The sequence below is a fragment of the Cetorhinus maximus genome, chromosome 3 (genome assembly GCF_964194155.1).
Source record: "Cetorhinus maximus chromosome 3, sCetMax3.hap1.1, whole genome shotgun sequence".
NCBI classification, from domain to species: Eukaryota; Metazoa; Chordata; class Chondrichthyes; order Lamniformes; family Cetorhinidae; genus Cetorhinus; species Cetorhinus maximus.
Genome location: NC_135881.1, coordinates 143627175 through 143643994, shown reverse-complemented (window position 1 = coordinate 143643994; position 16820 = coordinate 143627175). Strand labels below are relative to the sequence as shown.

At 41.6% G+C, this 16820-nt stretch overlaps 1 protein-coding gene across 2 annotated transcripts in view; it reads left to right on the top strand.

Moving 5' to 3' along the window:
- The first annotated feature begins 1672 nt into the window (after nucleotides 1–1672).
- The window catches only part of kdsr (3-ketodihydrosphingosine reductase), a 40887-nt gene continuing 25739 nt past the window's right edge, over nucleotides 1673–16820 (top strand). For both annotated transcript variants that reach the window (XM_078539071.1, XM_078539072.1), the window contains exons 1-5: nucleotides 1673–2015; nucleotides 9429–9518; nucleotides 12886–12942; nucleotides 13830–13895; nucleotides 14976–15071. In XM_078539071.1, coding sequence (XP_078395197.1) covers nucleotides 1839–2015; nucleotides 9429–9518; nucleotides 12886–12942; nucleotides 13830–13895; nucleotides 14976–15071 — 486 coding nt within the window. In that variant the 5' untranslated portion in view covers nucleotides 1673–1838. The remainder of the gene's footprint in view (nucleotides 2016–9428; nucleotides 9519–12885; nucleotides 12943–13829; nucleotides 13896–14975; nucleotides 15072–16820) is intronic.

Genomic DNA, 16820 nt, shown 5'->3' with positions numbered 1-16820 from the left:
GAGGCCAGAATTAGAGGAATGAAGATATCTCTTAGGGTTGTGGGGCTGGAGGAGATTACAGAGATAGGAAGGGGCAAGGTCATTGATGGATTTGAAAACAAGGATGAGAATTTTAAAATTGAACCAATACAGGTCAGCGAGCACTGGGGTGATGGGGTATGGGACTTGCTGTGAGATAAGACATGGGCAGCAGAGTTTTGGATAACCTCAAGTTTATGTACAGCAGAGAAAGTGGGAGACCAGCCAAGAGTGCTTTGGAATAATTGAGTCTTGAGGTAAGGAAGGTATGAATAAGGGTTTAAGCAGCAGAAGAGCTGACACTGGTGAAGATGGGCAATATCATAGAGATGGTAATAGTTGGCCTTAGTGATGGCACAAATATGAGGTTGGAAGTTCATCTCAGGATCAAATGTGACACCAAGGTTGCAAACCAACTGGCATAATCTCAGACTGCTGCAAGGGAGAGGGATGGAGTCAGTAGCTAGGGAATGGACTTTGCAGCAGAGGCTGAGGAGAGTGAATTCATTCTTCCCATCACGGTATTTAATTGGAGGAAATTTCTGCTCATTTGGTCTGTACTAGATGCTGGATGAGCAGTCTGATAATTTAGCAACAGTAGAGGAATCGAGAAAGGTGGTGCTGAGGTAGAGCTGGGTGTTATCAGCATACATCTGAAACCTAATTCTTCAGAGGATGTCACTGAGGGGCAACATGTAGATGAGAAATAGGAGGGGGAAAATGATGGATATTTTGGGCTCACCGGAGGTAGTGGTGTGGGAGCCATTGCAAGGGATTCTTGACTATGGTTACATAGATAAGAATGAAATCAGCTGGGGAGTGGAGAGGGGTTGGAGTATAGTGTGGTCAATGTCAAAGACTGCAGACGAGCCCAGAAATGAAGGACGAGGAGAGAAAATTTACTTTTGACTTGCAGAAACGCTCCACATTATTTCTAGTCACTTTGCAACAAGAAGTTGTCAAAAATGACATTACTTGCAATTTGAACGTTTGAACATTTAAGGAAAGTTGTGCAGGGCCCACGATGCAGCCTCAAATCCTATCTTTGCAGGGTGACACACAAATTCTTTGCCAGGATTAGCACGTTCCGAATTGTGGATCAGTCGGTTGGGCTGTGATTTCTGGATCGTGAAGCTTCCTGCGGACGCTCCTTGCGGACCATGTACAACTGAATTTCCAACAACACAGATCATGACATTGTGATTTAAATTGTGTTTACTTTGGCGTAGTCAGGCTTTGTTTAATTATGACTGCAGCTGTACAGTTGCCTGCCTCTTAGTGATATATAGGGTGAGCCCATTCAACTCCACTACTGAATTATTTAGAACGGGAATTGTTGGAGAAAAGTGCAGCTTCTCCCCGACAAGAGGCTACTGGGCACGTGTAAGTACCAGCCGCGTCCCCGCCGGCTTCAACTTCGGTCCGACCCCCAGGCCCCAGCCCAACCGCGAACACGATCCCAAACCAAAGGGGCCCCGCCCCCATACAAGACCCTGCCTACAAGGCCCCGCCTCCATACAAGACCCCTCCCCCAGCCTAACCGTCCGCCTGGCCCCGCCCACCCTGCTCCGTCCCCAGCCTCCGCCTCGCCCCCGGAGTCCCCGCCACCCGTTCAGCTCTGACTCCCATCACCCCGCCTTCTCGGTCCCGCCTCCCGCCCTTAGCCCCGCCCACCCAGCTGCGGCTGATTGGCGGCGCCCAGGCCTCGCTGTTAACTTTGATGTTGATTCCCATTTCGGGTGGTGGATCTCGGTTTCCTATTAACTACAGCTCCACCTCTGTGTCTTTCTGTCACCGAGAGCACTTGCCGAGTGGTTTAAATGTTCTTCCTGGAGGAGGGTGTTACTCTGTGGAGTGAGTTTTCAGGCTGGAGGCCGCTGCTGTTTATCATGTTGCTGGTAGTCGGGGCCTTCATCGTGGCCTTCGTCCTGCTCCTGTACATGGTTTCCCCACTCATCAGCCCCAAACCCCTCAAACTCAACGGCTCGCACGTTGTGGTGAGTGAGAGCTCGGCGGGAACAGTCGGCGGGGCGGGGATTCAGGGGCCGCGGACACTCGGCCGGGTACAGACCTCCCGTTCGATAAACAGTAGCAGCAGGAAGGGAACTGGGGGAGGAGAGAGAGGAATCGCTGCCTATGGAGAGGAGGGCACGGGGAGAAGCTGCCCATGGAGAGAGAGAAGGAGAGAGAGAGAGGAGGAGGAGGGGGAGAGAAGCTGCCCATGGACAGATGGGGGAGGGAGAAGCTGCCCAGGCTGGGGGTGTGGGGGAAAAGCTGCCCAGGCTGGGGGTGTGGGGGAAAAGCTGCCCAGGCTGGGGGTGTGGGGGAAAAGCTGCCCAGGCTGGGGGTGTGGGGGAAAAGCTGCACAGGCTGGGGGTGTGGGGGAAAAGCTGCACAGGCTGGGGGTGTGGGGGAAAAGCTGCCCAGGCTGGGGGTGTGGGGGAAAAGCTGCCCAGGCTGGGGGTGTGGGGGAAAAGCTGCCCAGGCTGGGGGTGTGGGGGAAAAGCTGCACAGGCTGGGGGTGTGGGGGAAAAGCTGCACAGGCTGGGGGTGTGGGGGAAAAGCTGCACAGGCTGGGGGTGTGGGGGAAAAGCTGCACAGGCTGGGGGTGTGGGGGAAAAGCTGCACAGGCTGGGGGTGTGGGGGAAAAGCTGCCCAGGCTGGGGGTGTGGGGGAAAAGCTGCACAGGCTGGGGGTGTGGGGGAAAAGCTGCACAGGCTGGGGGTGTGGGGGAAAAGCTGCACAGGCTGGGGGTGTGGGGGAAAAGCTGCCCAGGCTGGGGGTGTGGGGGAAAAGCTGCACAGGCTGGGGGTGTGGGGGAAAAGCTGCCCAGGCTGGGGGTGTGGGGGAAAAGCTGCACAGGCTGGGGGTGTGGGGGAAAAGCTGCACAGGCTGGGGGTGTGGGGGAAAAGCTGCACAGGCTGGGGGTGTGGGGGAAAAGCTGCACAGGCTGGGGGTGTGGGGGAAAAGCTGCACAGGCTGGGGGTGTGGGGGAAAAGCTGCACATGGCAAGAGGGGTGGGGGAAAGTGAGAAGCTGCCCATGGAGAGACGGTGGGAGGGAGCTGGGGGCAAAACTGCTCATGAAGGGCCAGGGGTTTTTGGGAAGAAGCTGCCCATGGAGAGGTGGGAGAGAGGGAGAATCTGCCCATGGAAAGAGAGTGGGGGGAAGAGGGGAGAAACTGCCCTGGGAGGGGGGTTTAGAAACCGCCCATGTTGTGGGGGCGCAGGAGGAGAAGGAGCTGCCCCTGGAAGGGGGGGTGGGGGGGGAAGGGTGGCAAGGGGAGAAAGAGCTGTCCCTGGAAGGGGGGGGCCAAGGGGAGAAGGAGCTGCCCCTGGGTGGGGGGGGAGGAAGGTGGTGTGCAGCGAGCTGCTGCTGGAGTGGGGCAGAGGGAGCCAGCTGCCCCTTGGTGGGGCATAGGGAAGAGGGCAAACCTGATGGGTAGGAGGGAAGAGGGAGAAGTGTCCCCCAGGGAGATTACTGCTGCACGTTATGCCTTTTATACTCTCAGGACCAAAGCTGCACAGGTTGGATAACAAGTGCTTCAGTTGCAGGTGCTAAGTATGTTCTATGCCACAAGGAGCTGTTTCTCAAATAATTACTTTCTTTCAGGAAATAATACTTCTGTTTTCCCCTTCCACCTTTTATTAATTTAACTTTATGCACTACTTAGTAATATTTATATTTCACCTTTTAATTTTTTCCCATTTAAAAATTAGATGTGTGTTTTCCTTTCCACCTGCTTTATGTATCTCTTGCTTGATATTGACTGAAGACTTTTTTTTCCCTTGTTTGTTTATTTCTGGGTTTAGAAGATGTACTGGTCATCTCATTAATGTGTTTCTAAGAGGACAACTGGAGCGCTTTGTTGGCCCTTCCTACTTTTTCTCCCTGCTGCATTTTGAGAAGTACCTGGCGTTTATCCATGTGAGCAAATGAAAAGCATAGTTTGTAATCTCCCATTGTGGGAAGAATTGCCAGTGAAAGATTTGCTCATTTCAGGTTTGTCACATCTTGTTGCAGCCTGAATTGCTTTGTCATTGCTTGATATATTATTTTCTCAATTCAGATCATGGTTTTGCAATGAATTGTTTGCATATTTTTCTAACAACCTCTGGTGTCATTAGTGATTGTTTAGAATGTTCAGAGTGAACAGTTCTCAGCATAATGCCCTCAACTTAAAGAAATATAAACATCGGTCAAGTTATACTTCATCTTTACCAGTTACAAAACATATTAGATTACCTTCTACTACACTAACGGTTCCCCATCTCCAAGAGTTGGATTCAACTTATAAATGAAATGGAAACACTTTTGTAATGTTTTTTAACTTGCAAAAATTACTTATTGTTCATAAAGCCTTCATAATAGTTAAGCTTTATGTGTTGTCACACTGGTGGCAGCTGCACCTAATAGTTATTTCAGTTAAGATGGAAAACTTCAAATTCCTTGTCACCTCAATATGTTGCTTTATTAAAGCTGTACAATGAGTTTTTTAATGTACAATTGTACCATAATACTGTATTCAAAGGACTAATTACATTGAAATAATGTGTTTCCTGGGGTACAACATTAACTAACACTTCACAGTAGAACATGACTAATTCTCTGATCATTTTGAAATTAAACTAATGTCCTGATTTGTTGTAAAATTGTCTACTTGTGAACAAGATTTTGTTTCAAGCTTGTCTATTGTTCTTATACTGTCCTGCTTTCCTCCCTTATCTATCTTCTATTCCTGGTGACCGCTGTCACTCCCATTCTTCCTTCCAAATCATTGCGCCACACCCCTTTACAGTCCCTATCACTAATACTTCTTCTGTTCTGCCATTACCCAGATTCTTGTCTGTCTAAGACATGTGGCTTCCCTCTGCCGCCTGAATATTCTACGTCGGATCTTCATAGTATATACACTGGTTTTACCCAGGTGGCTATTTGTTGCCTAACCTCAGTCATGGCGTATGCCTTGCTTGCTTTGCTCCTCGGCAGCAAATTCTGCAATCTGTTTGCCATCCCCATCTTCACCTTCCATGTTCCCTCTGATTTCACACCAGTGAGCCTCCCCATTCTGACTTTCATTTGCACTTCCCCCAGGAAGTCTGTTGCTACCCATTTCCTATTTCTCATCATGTAAATTGCTTACAAACACACTATTCACAACCTTATTCAGAAGAGAGCAATTAAATTCGGAACCTGATTGTAAGACCTTTTTATTCCTTTTACTCTTGCATTTAGGTGAGTAGTTCAGGTGTTTCTCACGTGTCGGTGCAGATTCGATGGGCCCAGACAATGACGCCCACATCCCATGAACAAATTAAAAAATGATGAAATTAGGAAAATTACAATCACCAGAGATGAGATATTGAGCAAATTGTTGGAGCTGCAGGGGGATCCTTAGGTCTTGAAAGAAGTGGCTAGTGAAATTGTTGATGCATTGGGTTTAATTTTCCATTAGATTGGACAATGTAACTCCTTTAATTCAAAAAGGGAGGGAGACAGAAAGCAAGAACCTACAGGCCAGTTAGCTTAACATCTGTCATAGGGGAAATGTTAGAAGCTGTTATTAAAGATGTTATAGTAGGGCACTTAGAAAAATTCAAGGCAATCAGGCAGAGTCAACATGGTTTTGTGAAAGGGATAAAAGGTGCCACATAAAAGGGTATTTAGGAAAATAAAAGCTCATGGTGTAGGGGTAACATATTGGCAAGGATAGAAGATTGGCTGGTCAACAGGAAACTGAGGGTAGCCGTAAATGGGTCTTTTTCTGGTTGGCGTGATGTAAAGAGTGGTGTGTCACAGGGATCAGTGCTGGGGCCTCAACTTTTTACAATTTACATAGATGACTTGGGTGAAGGGACAGAGTATGGTTGCTAAATTTGTTGACAACACAAAGGTAGGTAGGAAAGTAAGTTGTTAAGAGGACTTAAGGAGGCACAAAGTGACATGGATTAAGTGAGTGAGCATAAAACTGACAAATGGAGTATAATGTCAGGAGGTGTGAAATTATCCATTTTGGCAGGGAAACTAAAAAAGAAGCATATCTAATTGGTGAGAAATTGCAGAGCTCTGAAGTTCAGAGGGATCTGGATGTCCTAGTGCATGAATCACAAAGGCTAGTATGCAGGTACAGCCAGTAATTAGGAAAGCTAATAGAATATTATCGTTTTTTGTGAGGCGACTTGAGTTAAAAAGTAGGGAGTCTATACTTCAATTGTACAGGGCACTGGAGACCACATCTGGAGTACTGTGTATAATATTGGTCGTCTTGTTTAAGGAAAGATGTAAATGCGTTAGAAGCAGTTCAGAGAAGGTTTACTAGACTAATACCAGGAATGTCTTATGAGGAAAGGTTGGACAGGTTAAGGCTTGTATCCACTAGAGCTTAGAGTAAATGGTGACTTGATTGAAATCTGTAAGATCCTGAAGGGTCTTGACAGAGTTGGTGTGTAGAGGATGTTTCCTCTTGCGGGAGATTCTAGAACTAGGGGTCATTTATTTAAGACAGAGATGAGAAATTTTTCTGAAGGTTGAGAGTCTTTGGAACACTCTTCCTCAAAAGGCATTGGAAGCAGGGTCTTTCAATATTTTTAAGGTAGACCTAAATAGATTCTTGACTAACAAGGGGGTAAAAGGTTATCGGGGTAGGTGGGAGGTTACAATCAGATCAGCCATTATTTTATTGAATGGCGGAGCAGGCTTGAGGGGCTGAGTAGCCTACTCCTCCTCATTCGTATGTTCATTCATATTTCGAGTCAAGAGTTGTCACTTCCAACTTCTCCCTTATTGAAAACTACAGAAACACAGGTCATTCACCTGAATGCTGTTTGTGGGACCTTGCTGTGCACAAATTGGTTGCTTTATTTACACACGTTAGTAATTACACAACATAATTCATTTGTAATGCTTTGTGACATTCCTGAAAGATGCAATAAGGTGATATAAATATTCATTCTTTTACTTTGTTTCCTAAAGAATCAGAAGGCAATGGAAATGGGGTCACTGAATATTTTTAAGGCAGATTGAGATTCTTGTTAGGCAAAGCAATCAAAGGTTATCGGGGGTAGATGGGAATGTAGCACTTGAAACACAAACAGATCAGCCATGATCTTATTGAATGGTGGAGCAGGCCCGAGGGGCTGAATGCCCTACTTGTGCTCCATTTCATATGTTCAAATGTAATTTCTGAAACGGTCTTCACTAGCCTCTAACCATTGCGTACTTTACCTAATCCCTAGCTAGTTGGCCTGAATCTACTCTTTCGCACATCACACTTGTCTTTATTCAACTATACTTATTCTTGGTACCATAGCAGCAAATCAATTTCCAGATGCTTGTCTAATCCATCCACAGCTTCGCCCTATCCTCTTTGGGAAAATATTTTCTAGCCATTTGTCCCAACTTACACCCTCCATTTTTCGGACTTTGGATCATTGTCCTCTTCTTCCTCCTCCACAAAAGCAGAGGCTGATCTTTCAACCTTAATATCTCTGAAGTGCACTTGCAAAATTGTTTCACATTATAAAATTTATGCCTTCGATTTTTTTTCTCTACTCCTTCCCCGGTACTGTTTTTGTTTTGTTTTGTAACAGTGTTGTTATGATCCCAGTTGATGTTACTACTGGATAAGTCAGATCCCAGGATGGAATCTGGCTCGATAAGTCCTAACTTATTTTTTGTTTAGAATCTTGGAGGGCAGCTACTGAACAAAGCCACAGAGTCTGCTGACGTACTTTTAACGAAAGAACAAAACATTTATTAAACAAGAAAAAGATATTGCACTACTCCATCACCCACAACCATACCTTTTACTGATATGTACAGATTTGTAAGAATAACACAAGTTACAAAAAATCTATCTTATACTCTAATTTTCACAGTAAGTATACAGTCCATGTAAACCAAGAGGTGACCTGTGGTCAGACACACCACACTCCAAGATTAAGTGACAGGTGCCACCCTATGGATCTCTCATCAACTCCTCCAGATGCTCGTCATATTAAGCCAATTGGTCTCACGGAAATTCTGTCTTTCACATGGGGGTACCCAATCTCTGATCTCGAAGAACGTGCCTTCTCCCAAGCGACACTTTCCCCTGGATGCCTTCAACAAGGATCCACCGTTGATCTTTCCCTCTGCTTTTCCCTCCACTTAGATCACCACATGCATTCAAGCTTCACCTTCCATGTGCACTTTGAGACTCAACCGTGCTAACAGAACACCACTGCTTCACAGGTCTGTAGTAAGGAGCCACCAACCTTTGGCTGTCTCCTCTGATCTGGCCTTTTGCAAGCCCATTTTACCTTGATTTTGCTCCCCGCAGCTTTCTCTCTTTAATTCGGAGCCTTATCCTCTGCTCCTTACTTTAACTTCACTGAACAGGACCTTGTTCCAGATTTCTATCCTTGTCCTTTGACAACTTAAAGGTCAACTTGGGACCTTTCTCCTTTCTCCTTTTAGGACTTGCTCCCTGCAGTTCCCTCTCCCAGTAGACTGCTGACAACTTGGTATCTTCTTGAGATCCAGAACTCTTGACATTCACTGTTACTTTAACTTTAGAGCAACTCCTCTAAGATTCTTAGTAACTTGCCTCAGTAATCTGCTAGAATGTCCAGATAGAGAGCGAGACTTAAACCCACCCTCACCTTATATAACACACGCGCGCGCGCGCACGCACACACACACACACACACACACGTAATTTACTTAAAACTATCTTTAGTTCCTAACAGTATGTAATATGGGACTTGAGTGTTTTTTAACAAATAAGCTTGAATTTAGAAACCAATTTTCAAGTGTAGTTTTTCTGTTACAGCCTGGCTACACCGCTAGTGTTAGTCAATGCCTTTCCAATAATATATTGATGCATTGCTTAATGTTTATCAAACAGCTAATGTTGAATGTATAATATAAAATAAAAACAGAATGCTGGGTCTGCCAGCATCTGTGGAGAGAGAAACAAAGTTAAACTTTAATGTTGTGACCTTATCAGAATTTTTGGATTAATGTCAAATGTAGGTTACAAAAAGTGGTTTAGTTCAGTCGTTTATAGTTTTGTCATTCTGCAAGTGTTGTGAAGATAAAAGTTGTCTAAGGTGAACCTAAAAAAAAAAGGTATTGAGGGAAGGAAGGGAAAACGGAACAGTTTGTACATTGTTGAATAGATTCCAACATGTGTTTACAACATTTTAGCGTCCCTGCCCTATTTTAATATTCTGCATCTCCTTATGCCAGAATGTTTACAAGTGTGAAACCTCATCATGTCCTAGTTGTAGATTTTGCCTAACTTGCTGCATTCCTGCAGTGCAATAGGTTTGAATATAAATTAGAAAAAGACTGGCTTATAACAATGTTCTTTTTCATCAATGAGAAACGCTATCTTTAATTACATTGAATCCTTTTTTTTAAATGCAGGTGACAGGAGGATCGAGTGGTATTGGGAAATGTATTGCCATTGAGTGCTTCAAGCATGGTGCTTTTATAACCCTGGTGGCTCGGGATGAGGTGTGTGATTGTATCAGTTACTAGGAACCTTACTGCTATATTTTCGCTATATTGAAGGATTATTCTGGTATGAAATGTTTTTACCCGAGCCAGTGATCATCTGACCTGTATTGAGATTGAATCAATTTGTTCCTTAAATAAAATTGTCAGGAAGGGTGAGAAAGAAGAATTTAGTTTGAATGGTGACTTCTTAACAAGTACCAATTTCTAGCAGGTAGTTAAGAATTGAGAGTCACCTTGACCCCTTTCAATATTTTAACACCACAACAACACACTGTGCCTAGTTGTAGATAATCTGGTTTCTTTTCACAAAGCAGGTGGCATCATAAACAATCATAAGTTCCATGATTTTTAAATAACTTTATGGTTGTGCTCCTGGGTTATTGCCAAGATCTGCAGTACCAGAATGTAGAGAAAATTTGAGTTGCATTTGCCGGTCCAACTCTAATTTGATTAGCACTTAACTAAGTTGTATATGAATTTGTATTAAAGCTAAAACTTTTCAAATTGAGGCAGTTGTACACTTTAATACGGCACAGAAGGAGGCCATTTGGCCCTTTGAGTCTGTGCTGACTCTTTGGAGCAATCCAGTTAGATCCATTCTCCAGCTCTATCCCCATAGCCCTGCAGGTTTATTTCCTTCCAGTGCCCATCTAATGTAGTTTTGAAATTATTGAATGTCTCTGCTTCCACCACCCCTAATGGGAAGTTTTTTTCCTTATCTACCTTATCCAAACTTGTCATAATTTTGTACTTTATCAAATGTCCCCTCAATTTCCTTTGCATCAAGGTGAACAACCCCAGCTTCTCCTACCTAACCTTGTAACTAAATTCCCTCATCCTGGAACCATTCTGGTAAATCTCCTCTGCACCCTCTCAAGGACCCTTGCATTCTTCCTGATATGATGGCCAGAACTGGACAGTATATTCTAGCTGTGGCTTAACCAGAGCTTTAGTTACTGTCTAAAGCTGGTTTGTTTCTGAGGCAGAGAAATATCTATAGAATAATTGATTGTTCAATAGCAAGGAAAATATTGGCTTTAAACAATTTAAATCTTATATTTTAGGATTGACCACAAAAAGGTTATTGTCTTGTTTTTGGTGGTACTTTTCTGAAACTCCAGTTTTTATCTCAGCTCACACCAAGTCCCATATACTTGCCAGCACTGTGCCCACTGACCTACATTGGTTCCCAGCCCAGCAACTCCTCTCTTTTTTCATTCTTGTGCTCAAATACTTCCATGGCATTGCCCTTGCCCATTTTTGTAAACTCCTCTAGCCCTGCCAGAACTTTGTGTTACTTCAGCTCTGCATCCTCCATGGCGTAGTGATATTGTCACTGGACTAGTAATCCAGAGACCCAGGGCAATACTCCGGGGAACTAGGTTTGAATCCCATGGCAGATGGTGGAATGTGAATTCAATAAAATATCTGGAATTTAAAAAGAAGCTTAATGATGACCATGAACCACTGTCGATTGACATAAAAACTCATCTGGTTCAATAATGTCCTTTAGGGGAGGAAATCTGCCACCCTTACCTGGTCTGGCCTACATGTGACTCCAGACCCACAGCAATGTGGTTGACTCTTAAATGCCCTCTCAGTTGTATCAAACTTCTTAAGTCAATTAACAGCACTGTGGATGTACCTACACCACATGGACTGCAGCCGGTCAAGAAGGCAGCTCAACACTACCGCCTCGAGGGCAATTAGGGATGGGCCTAGTCAGCGACGGCCACATCCTATGAAAGAGTAAAAAAAACATAGCCATCTTTAAGTTTGGAAATTCCCTCCCTCAACCTCATTGCCTCTCCTTTTCTCTCTCTCTATCTCTGAATTGAAGATTAGTTGTTGTTCTGAGGAATAGTCTGTTTCTCTCTCTGCTAAAACTAGACAATCCAAATTTAGCTCAAGTGTCACAGATTTAAGGCAAAAATAGCAACTCCAAGCCTGGGTCTTTTGGAAGAAGATGAAATTTTCAAGTAGAAACTGGTTTCATAAGGCACACGAGACAATTCAATGGGTAAATTTAATCACATTATCGTGTAATACGTAATTGTTTTCCTTAAACCTGCTTTCGGCTTAGCAATTTCAGTTACTGAAGGTTGGAAAGATGGATGGAAAAAATTGAAGTATTTTGAATATTTGTGAAAATCATGTCAGAACTTTTCAAAGTGCCAAGTTTATATCAGGAAAGCCCATTGTAAATGTGAATGCATGAAATTATAATGACGGGCGTGGAGAATTGAACAAAAATACGATGACTGGAATGCTGCTTACATAAGAGATGCATAGATAAATTTTTAGTTGTGTAAGAGAACTTAGGTATTTGGGCATTGGACCAAGGAGCTTAGATATGCGCCACTGGTTTAAAGGTGGTGTAGTTACATTAGTTTACATTATAAGTGTAGACATAGCAAGTGATGCTAATGGGGGTAAGAGACATTCTCACAAGCAAAACAAAAATATAGTGGAAAATATTTTGTTTTTGGACAGGAATTATGTGCAGATATTTTAAGCTATCTTATAGGGTCATAAATGAATTGAGTTTTTAATACAAATGTTTTGAGAGAGAATTTGAGGAATACTAACCCATCCATTAAAATAAAGGAAAATTCATATACCGTGCAGAATTATTCTAAAGGAACATTGTCATCCACCCGCATGTTAAGTTTTAGGAAAGCTTTTTATTCCTCTGCCAATGGCATGTTGCATCCTTTCTAAAAATGGCAAATGAAATTCCTCAGCTTTTGAAATTTTCCACCCCTTCCCCCACTTCAAAATGATGTTAACTTGCTTTTAAAGGAATTTCTCTGGTGGCTATCCCAGCTTTTAAAATAATTGTGTGAAAATTAGTGGCTGAGCCAGTATTCCTTAAACTTTTCCTTGCTGTGAGCTTGTTAGCAACCTGTTACTGTCTGCTCTGAATCTGAGATAGCTGCTGTAAGAAAATACATGAGATACAGGGTTGGGATTTTTTTTAAAGCAATTGTAAATAATACAGAAACTTTGATCAAGTCTTTTATGGATGGAAATAGGAAATGTCGTTTGACTAATTCAAATTAGAGATACAGTAGTAAAAATTGTCTTTTTTGGCTTATTCAATGTTTGCATCTTCACTAACCTAGATGACTTTGAAAATGCAAAACGATCTCAATGCTTCTCACATTGGAATTGCAAATTGACCATGTATTCAGATTTGCTAAGTTAAACAAGTGTGAAACTCTGAATCACCCAAGTTTTTGTTAGCAGTTAGGTGTTCGGAACCTAAAGTCACAGCTCCACTTGAGCTGTCATGAATGTTTACTGAATTTCCAAAAATGGTAGTCTAAATATGTTTGTATGTTTCAATGCTTTTGTTTTCCAGGGCAAACTTCTGCGGGCAAAGAAAGAAATTGAGAAGCATTCAATTAACGATAAGCAGGTGGGTGTAGATGCCTAGTAAGCTGTACGAGCGCTGTATACTAGAACAGTTTGTGTATTTGGGTGTGAAACTCTTGTGACTTAAATGCAACCCTTGTTTCCTAAGTCGCTTCTTTGTTCACTGACATTTTGATGAAAGAGAATAGTTCATTTGTGATTGGGGAATGAGAGAGCTTTCATTTTGGCCGGGCAAATTGCATAGCTCTGCATATATGATAAATAGTTCTGTTTTCGGACAAATGTCAGCCAAAGTTTAAAACGTATTTTCAAATGGCTAATTTTAAAATTAGTTAAGTACTAATCATACATAGCATCAGTATTTCTACCAGATTGGTTTTTTAGTTCTGCAGGGTGTCATCATGAGATCTTTTCGGATATCCAATCAACATTGCGCTTTTTTTTTGTTTTCTTCCTTTTTGGGAAATGGCTTACCCTTTATGCTGTTGCCTTCTTTCCATACCCCAGATTCCCCAGAGGTAGGCCATCTGTTAATGAGCAGGAATGATTTTGTTCCTCCCCCTGCCAAACCATCCCCCTTGTGTGCATACTCTGTCTCACTCTCCTCCTTGTATTCCCTTGTTTTACTATTCCGTTATGCTCACTTAACACCCTTCGTTCCCTCCCACTCCTATGCACAGCACTTGCCTTCCCTTAGGCTTTCTTACCCTCTTGTGTCCTTCTTTCCTGTTCTTTTGCTGGTTCCCTCTTCTCCATCACCTCCCTCCATGCAATTAACTTCATAGTGTAGTCACTTGTTTTTTAAATTATTCCAGTTGATTTGTTCTTGCATAGTTGTGTATAATTTAATTTGCATCATAGGAGATTTTTGTGCTATTTTGTTTACAAAGTGCACCTTTGAGAATGACTACCTTCTGATTTGTTTCACAGGTAGTATTGTGTATATCTGTTGATGTGTCAAAAGACTATGGACAAGTGCAAAGTGTGATTAAACAAGTAAGTTGCTTTACTTTTTTTCCTGAACATATTAAACACCATACTTCAATATACTAGATCCCATTTATATTTTGTTTATGCTTAACAGAAGTGAATAAAGAATTGCTGCATTTGCTGGTGCTATGGAAATGGACCTGCACTCTAAATATGTTAACTGTGACACACAACTCTTACACTTGTGTTGCTGTCCTGATTTTTCAAATTTATCTTGACTTCATCTAAATTACACTTATTGCTGAAGTTAAGGCCTCTTGTCGTGAGCATTCAAACACTGCAAAGGTATCAACTAGATGGCTGTTTGCAGGATTCACAGAAAAATGCATGGAATTGCAGAATACATAATCATGTTTAATAGTGGAATTTGGCTTATTGATTTATCAAACATTAAAGGTTGTGGACCGCAGAAGGTTGCCATAAACAATGGAATTCCATGTAAAACCAGTGTGTCTGACTGTTAGTTACAGTTAGTGTTAGCTATAGAAATGGATATCTTCACAGTTCTAAGAAAGAAACTTGAAATGTTTTAAACTAGCATTTTTTCAATGATCTGTTGGAATAACTATACTTGTTGAGAGCAGAAGGAAGTTTAAATGTAGATCTAATTTTGCAATCAACCAGAAATGTTATATTTCTAAGTTTGTTATTGTGCATTGTATATCATTGGTCAGTTCTGTTCTGCTTGTTTTAAGCAAATTTCAAACAACGCTGCTCTGAGAACATTGAGATACTTGCTAAATAACATGACTTGAAAACGAGCCTGAGTGTAACCAAATTAGCTATGCTTTTTAATTGCATTGTTCATTGCCTCGCCCCCACCCTCCCACACGTGCAGATTCATAGTTTATTTTTTGACATTTTAGTTTGATTAAATGTGGGAATGTAAATACATGAATAGTTGAGACTTTTTTTCTAAGCAGAATGTAGATGCAAAATTACTCTGATCATGTAGCTACAGCTCCTTGCTCCTTAAAGTGAGCTTCACTGAAGCAGTTCATAGAAACAGGAACCTGCCCCTTTTCTCAAACAAACCATTTTTGAACTGAAGTATTAATTTATTAATATTTTACTGTGTCACTATAGGCACAGGAGAAACTGGGACCAGTTGACATGCTCGTAAACTGTGCTGGAATATCCGTTGCTGCAAAGTTTGAAGATGTTGATGTTGGCTTTTTTGGAGTGAGTAATTTTCATAACTAAATTTAAATTATTTTGTGCAAAGTGGAACAATTTTCCAGGAATATCTGCTACAAATTACACTCTACTTAATTGATTTAGAGCTGCACAATTCCTAGTAGGAAGTATTTTTTTTCTTCTCTTTTTTCCTCCAAATACGTGGATGCCTACATTGGGCACTGGTATAAAAGTCTTCTGATTCCTTAGGTGTGTGTTGTCTGCTAAAGTGTGCAAGTGCTGTGAATCATTCAGGACATGGAGAGTATGGGATTCAAAAAATAAGGTCACTTTTTTAAAAACTTGATGTACTGCCAGTTTATTTTTTTCAAAAAGTGTTTTGGTGCTGTAACATGCTGCGCTGTTAGTTTGTAGTATACAGGTTCACTCCTCTAGTTTGTTACTGTGCCATTATAAACCTTGATACCGGACTTGGTTCTTGGAATTTCCTATGACTGGAGTAAGAGCAGGGGAGGCCTGGTTATAGAGTAATTTATCTTGGTGGAAGAAAAAGTCTGTGCTCGGGGTAGTCTTAAAAAGTAGATATGATTTAATATTAAAAGTGGAGTGACAAAAATAAATTTTCAAAGAAGCATTGTGTTTTTGAAAATCCAAGTTTCGAGTTTGTGTACTGTGTATGGATGGAAATATTTAATTGTAGCTACATTTTAGTAAAGAGGCTTAATTAGTATGAAAGCAATTTTTGCCATTATATATCTTGGTACAAAGTAACACAATTTTCTACAACAGAGTTTTGATTAAAATTAGTTTTAAGATAAGATTGTTGATGTTTGTACTTAATATCTAACTTGCTCTGCATTTAGGGATCATACGTGGTTTGTGACTTTCCTTTTTGATAGTCTTGAAACAAGAAGAAACAAATAATCTAATTTTTCACTTTCATCACTAGTAAAGCAGCAGTTTACTTAAAAAAAACTTGAGAATACTATTCATTGAATCCTTCAATAAATCAATGTAATACTGTTCTTTTCTCCAATTGAGTATGACTTGTTGGTTTGGCGTTCATTAGCTATATGTTTGCCTTTGTAGAAACAAAATCTACTGCTGTTTTTCTTGCACTATCTTCCAGTTAATACTGCTAAATAATTTCCAGACATCTTTCCAGAGATGGCTATTCAAACTTCAATTGTATTTGCAAGAAATTAAATTCACTTGGAAAATGAATTTCAATTTCTGAAGTCTGAAGTTTCTGAAGTAAATATCACCTGAAGGATGGAAGTGAACTTCCAATGCCCCCACTGGCTCAGGAGTGACTGCTAGGAAGTGTACAGGGAAGATTTTTTTGAGATTAGCAACAAATATAATGTTACCTGTCATGTTATGGGTGATTCACGTACACAACTTCAATAGCTGCGAAATGTTGTCTCAATAACAAGCTGATACTGCTTCAAAAAGATTCACTCAAAACCGTAAATACTTAATGGATAGTCCATACTATAATCCAGATATTCATGCAGTGCAGCCCTGCATTTTGTGGTGGACATGACACTTTGCCAGTAGCAGTGACATTTTATGATTGCACATGAATTATTGAGACACCACTGGTATCTTTTTCCTGTCTCATGAAGCATTTGGACCCAGAATGTACATGCGTTTAACCAGGCTGAAAGTGACTTAAGACTAGTAGCTCTACAGATTTTGAAATTTTGATGTCAATTTTTGGGTTTAAAATGCTGTCTGTCAGTATAAAAGGTTGACAAGTCTATTTTTGTTTGTTAAATGTACCTGCACAGT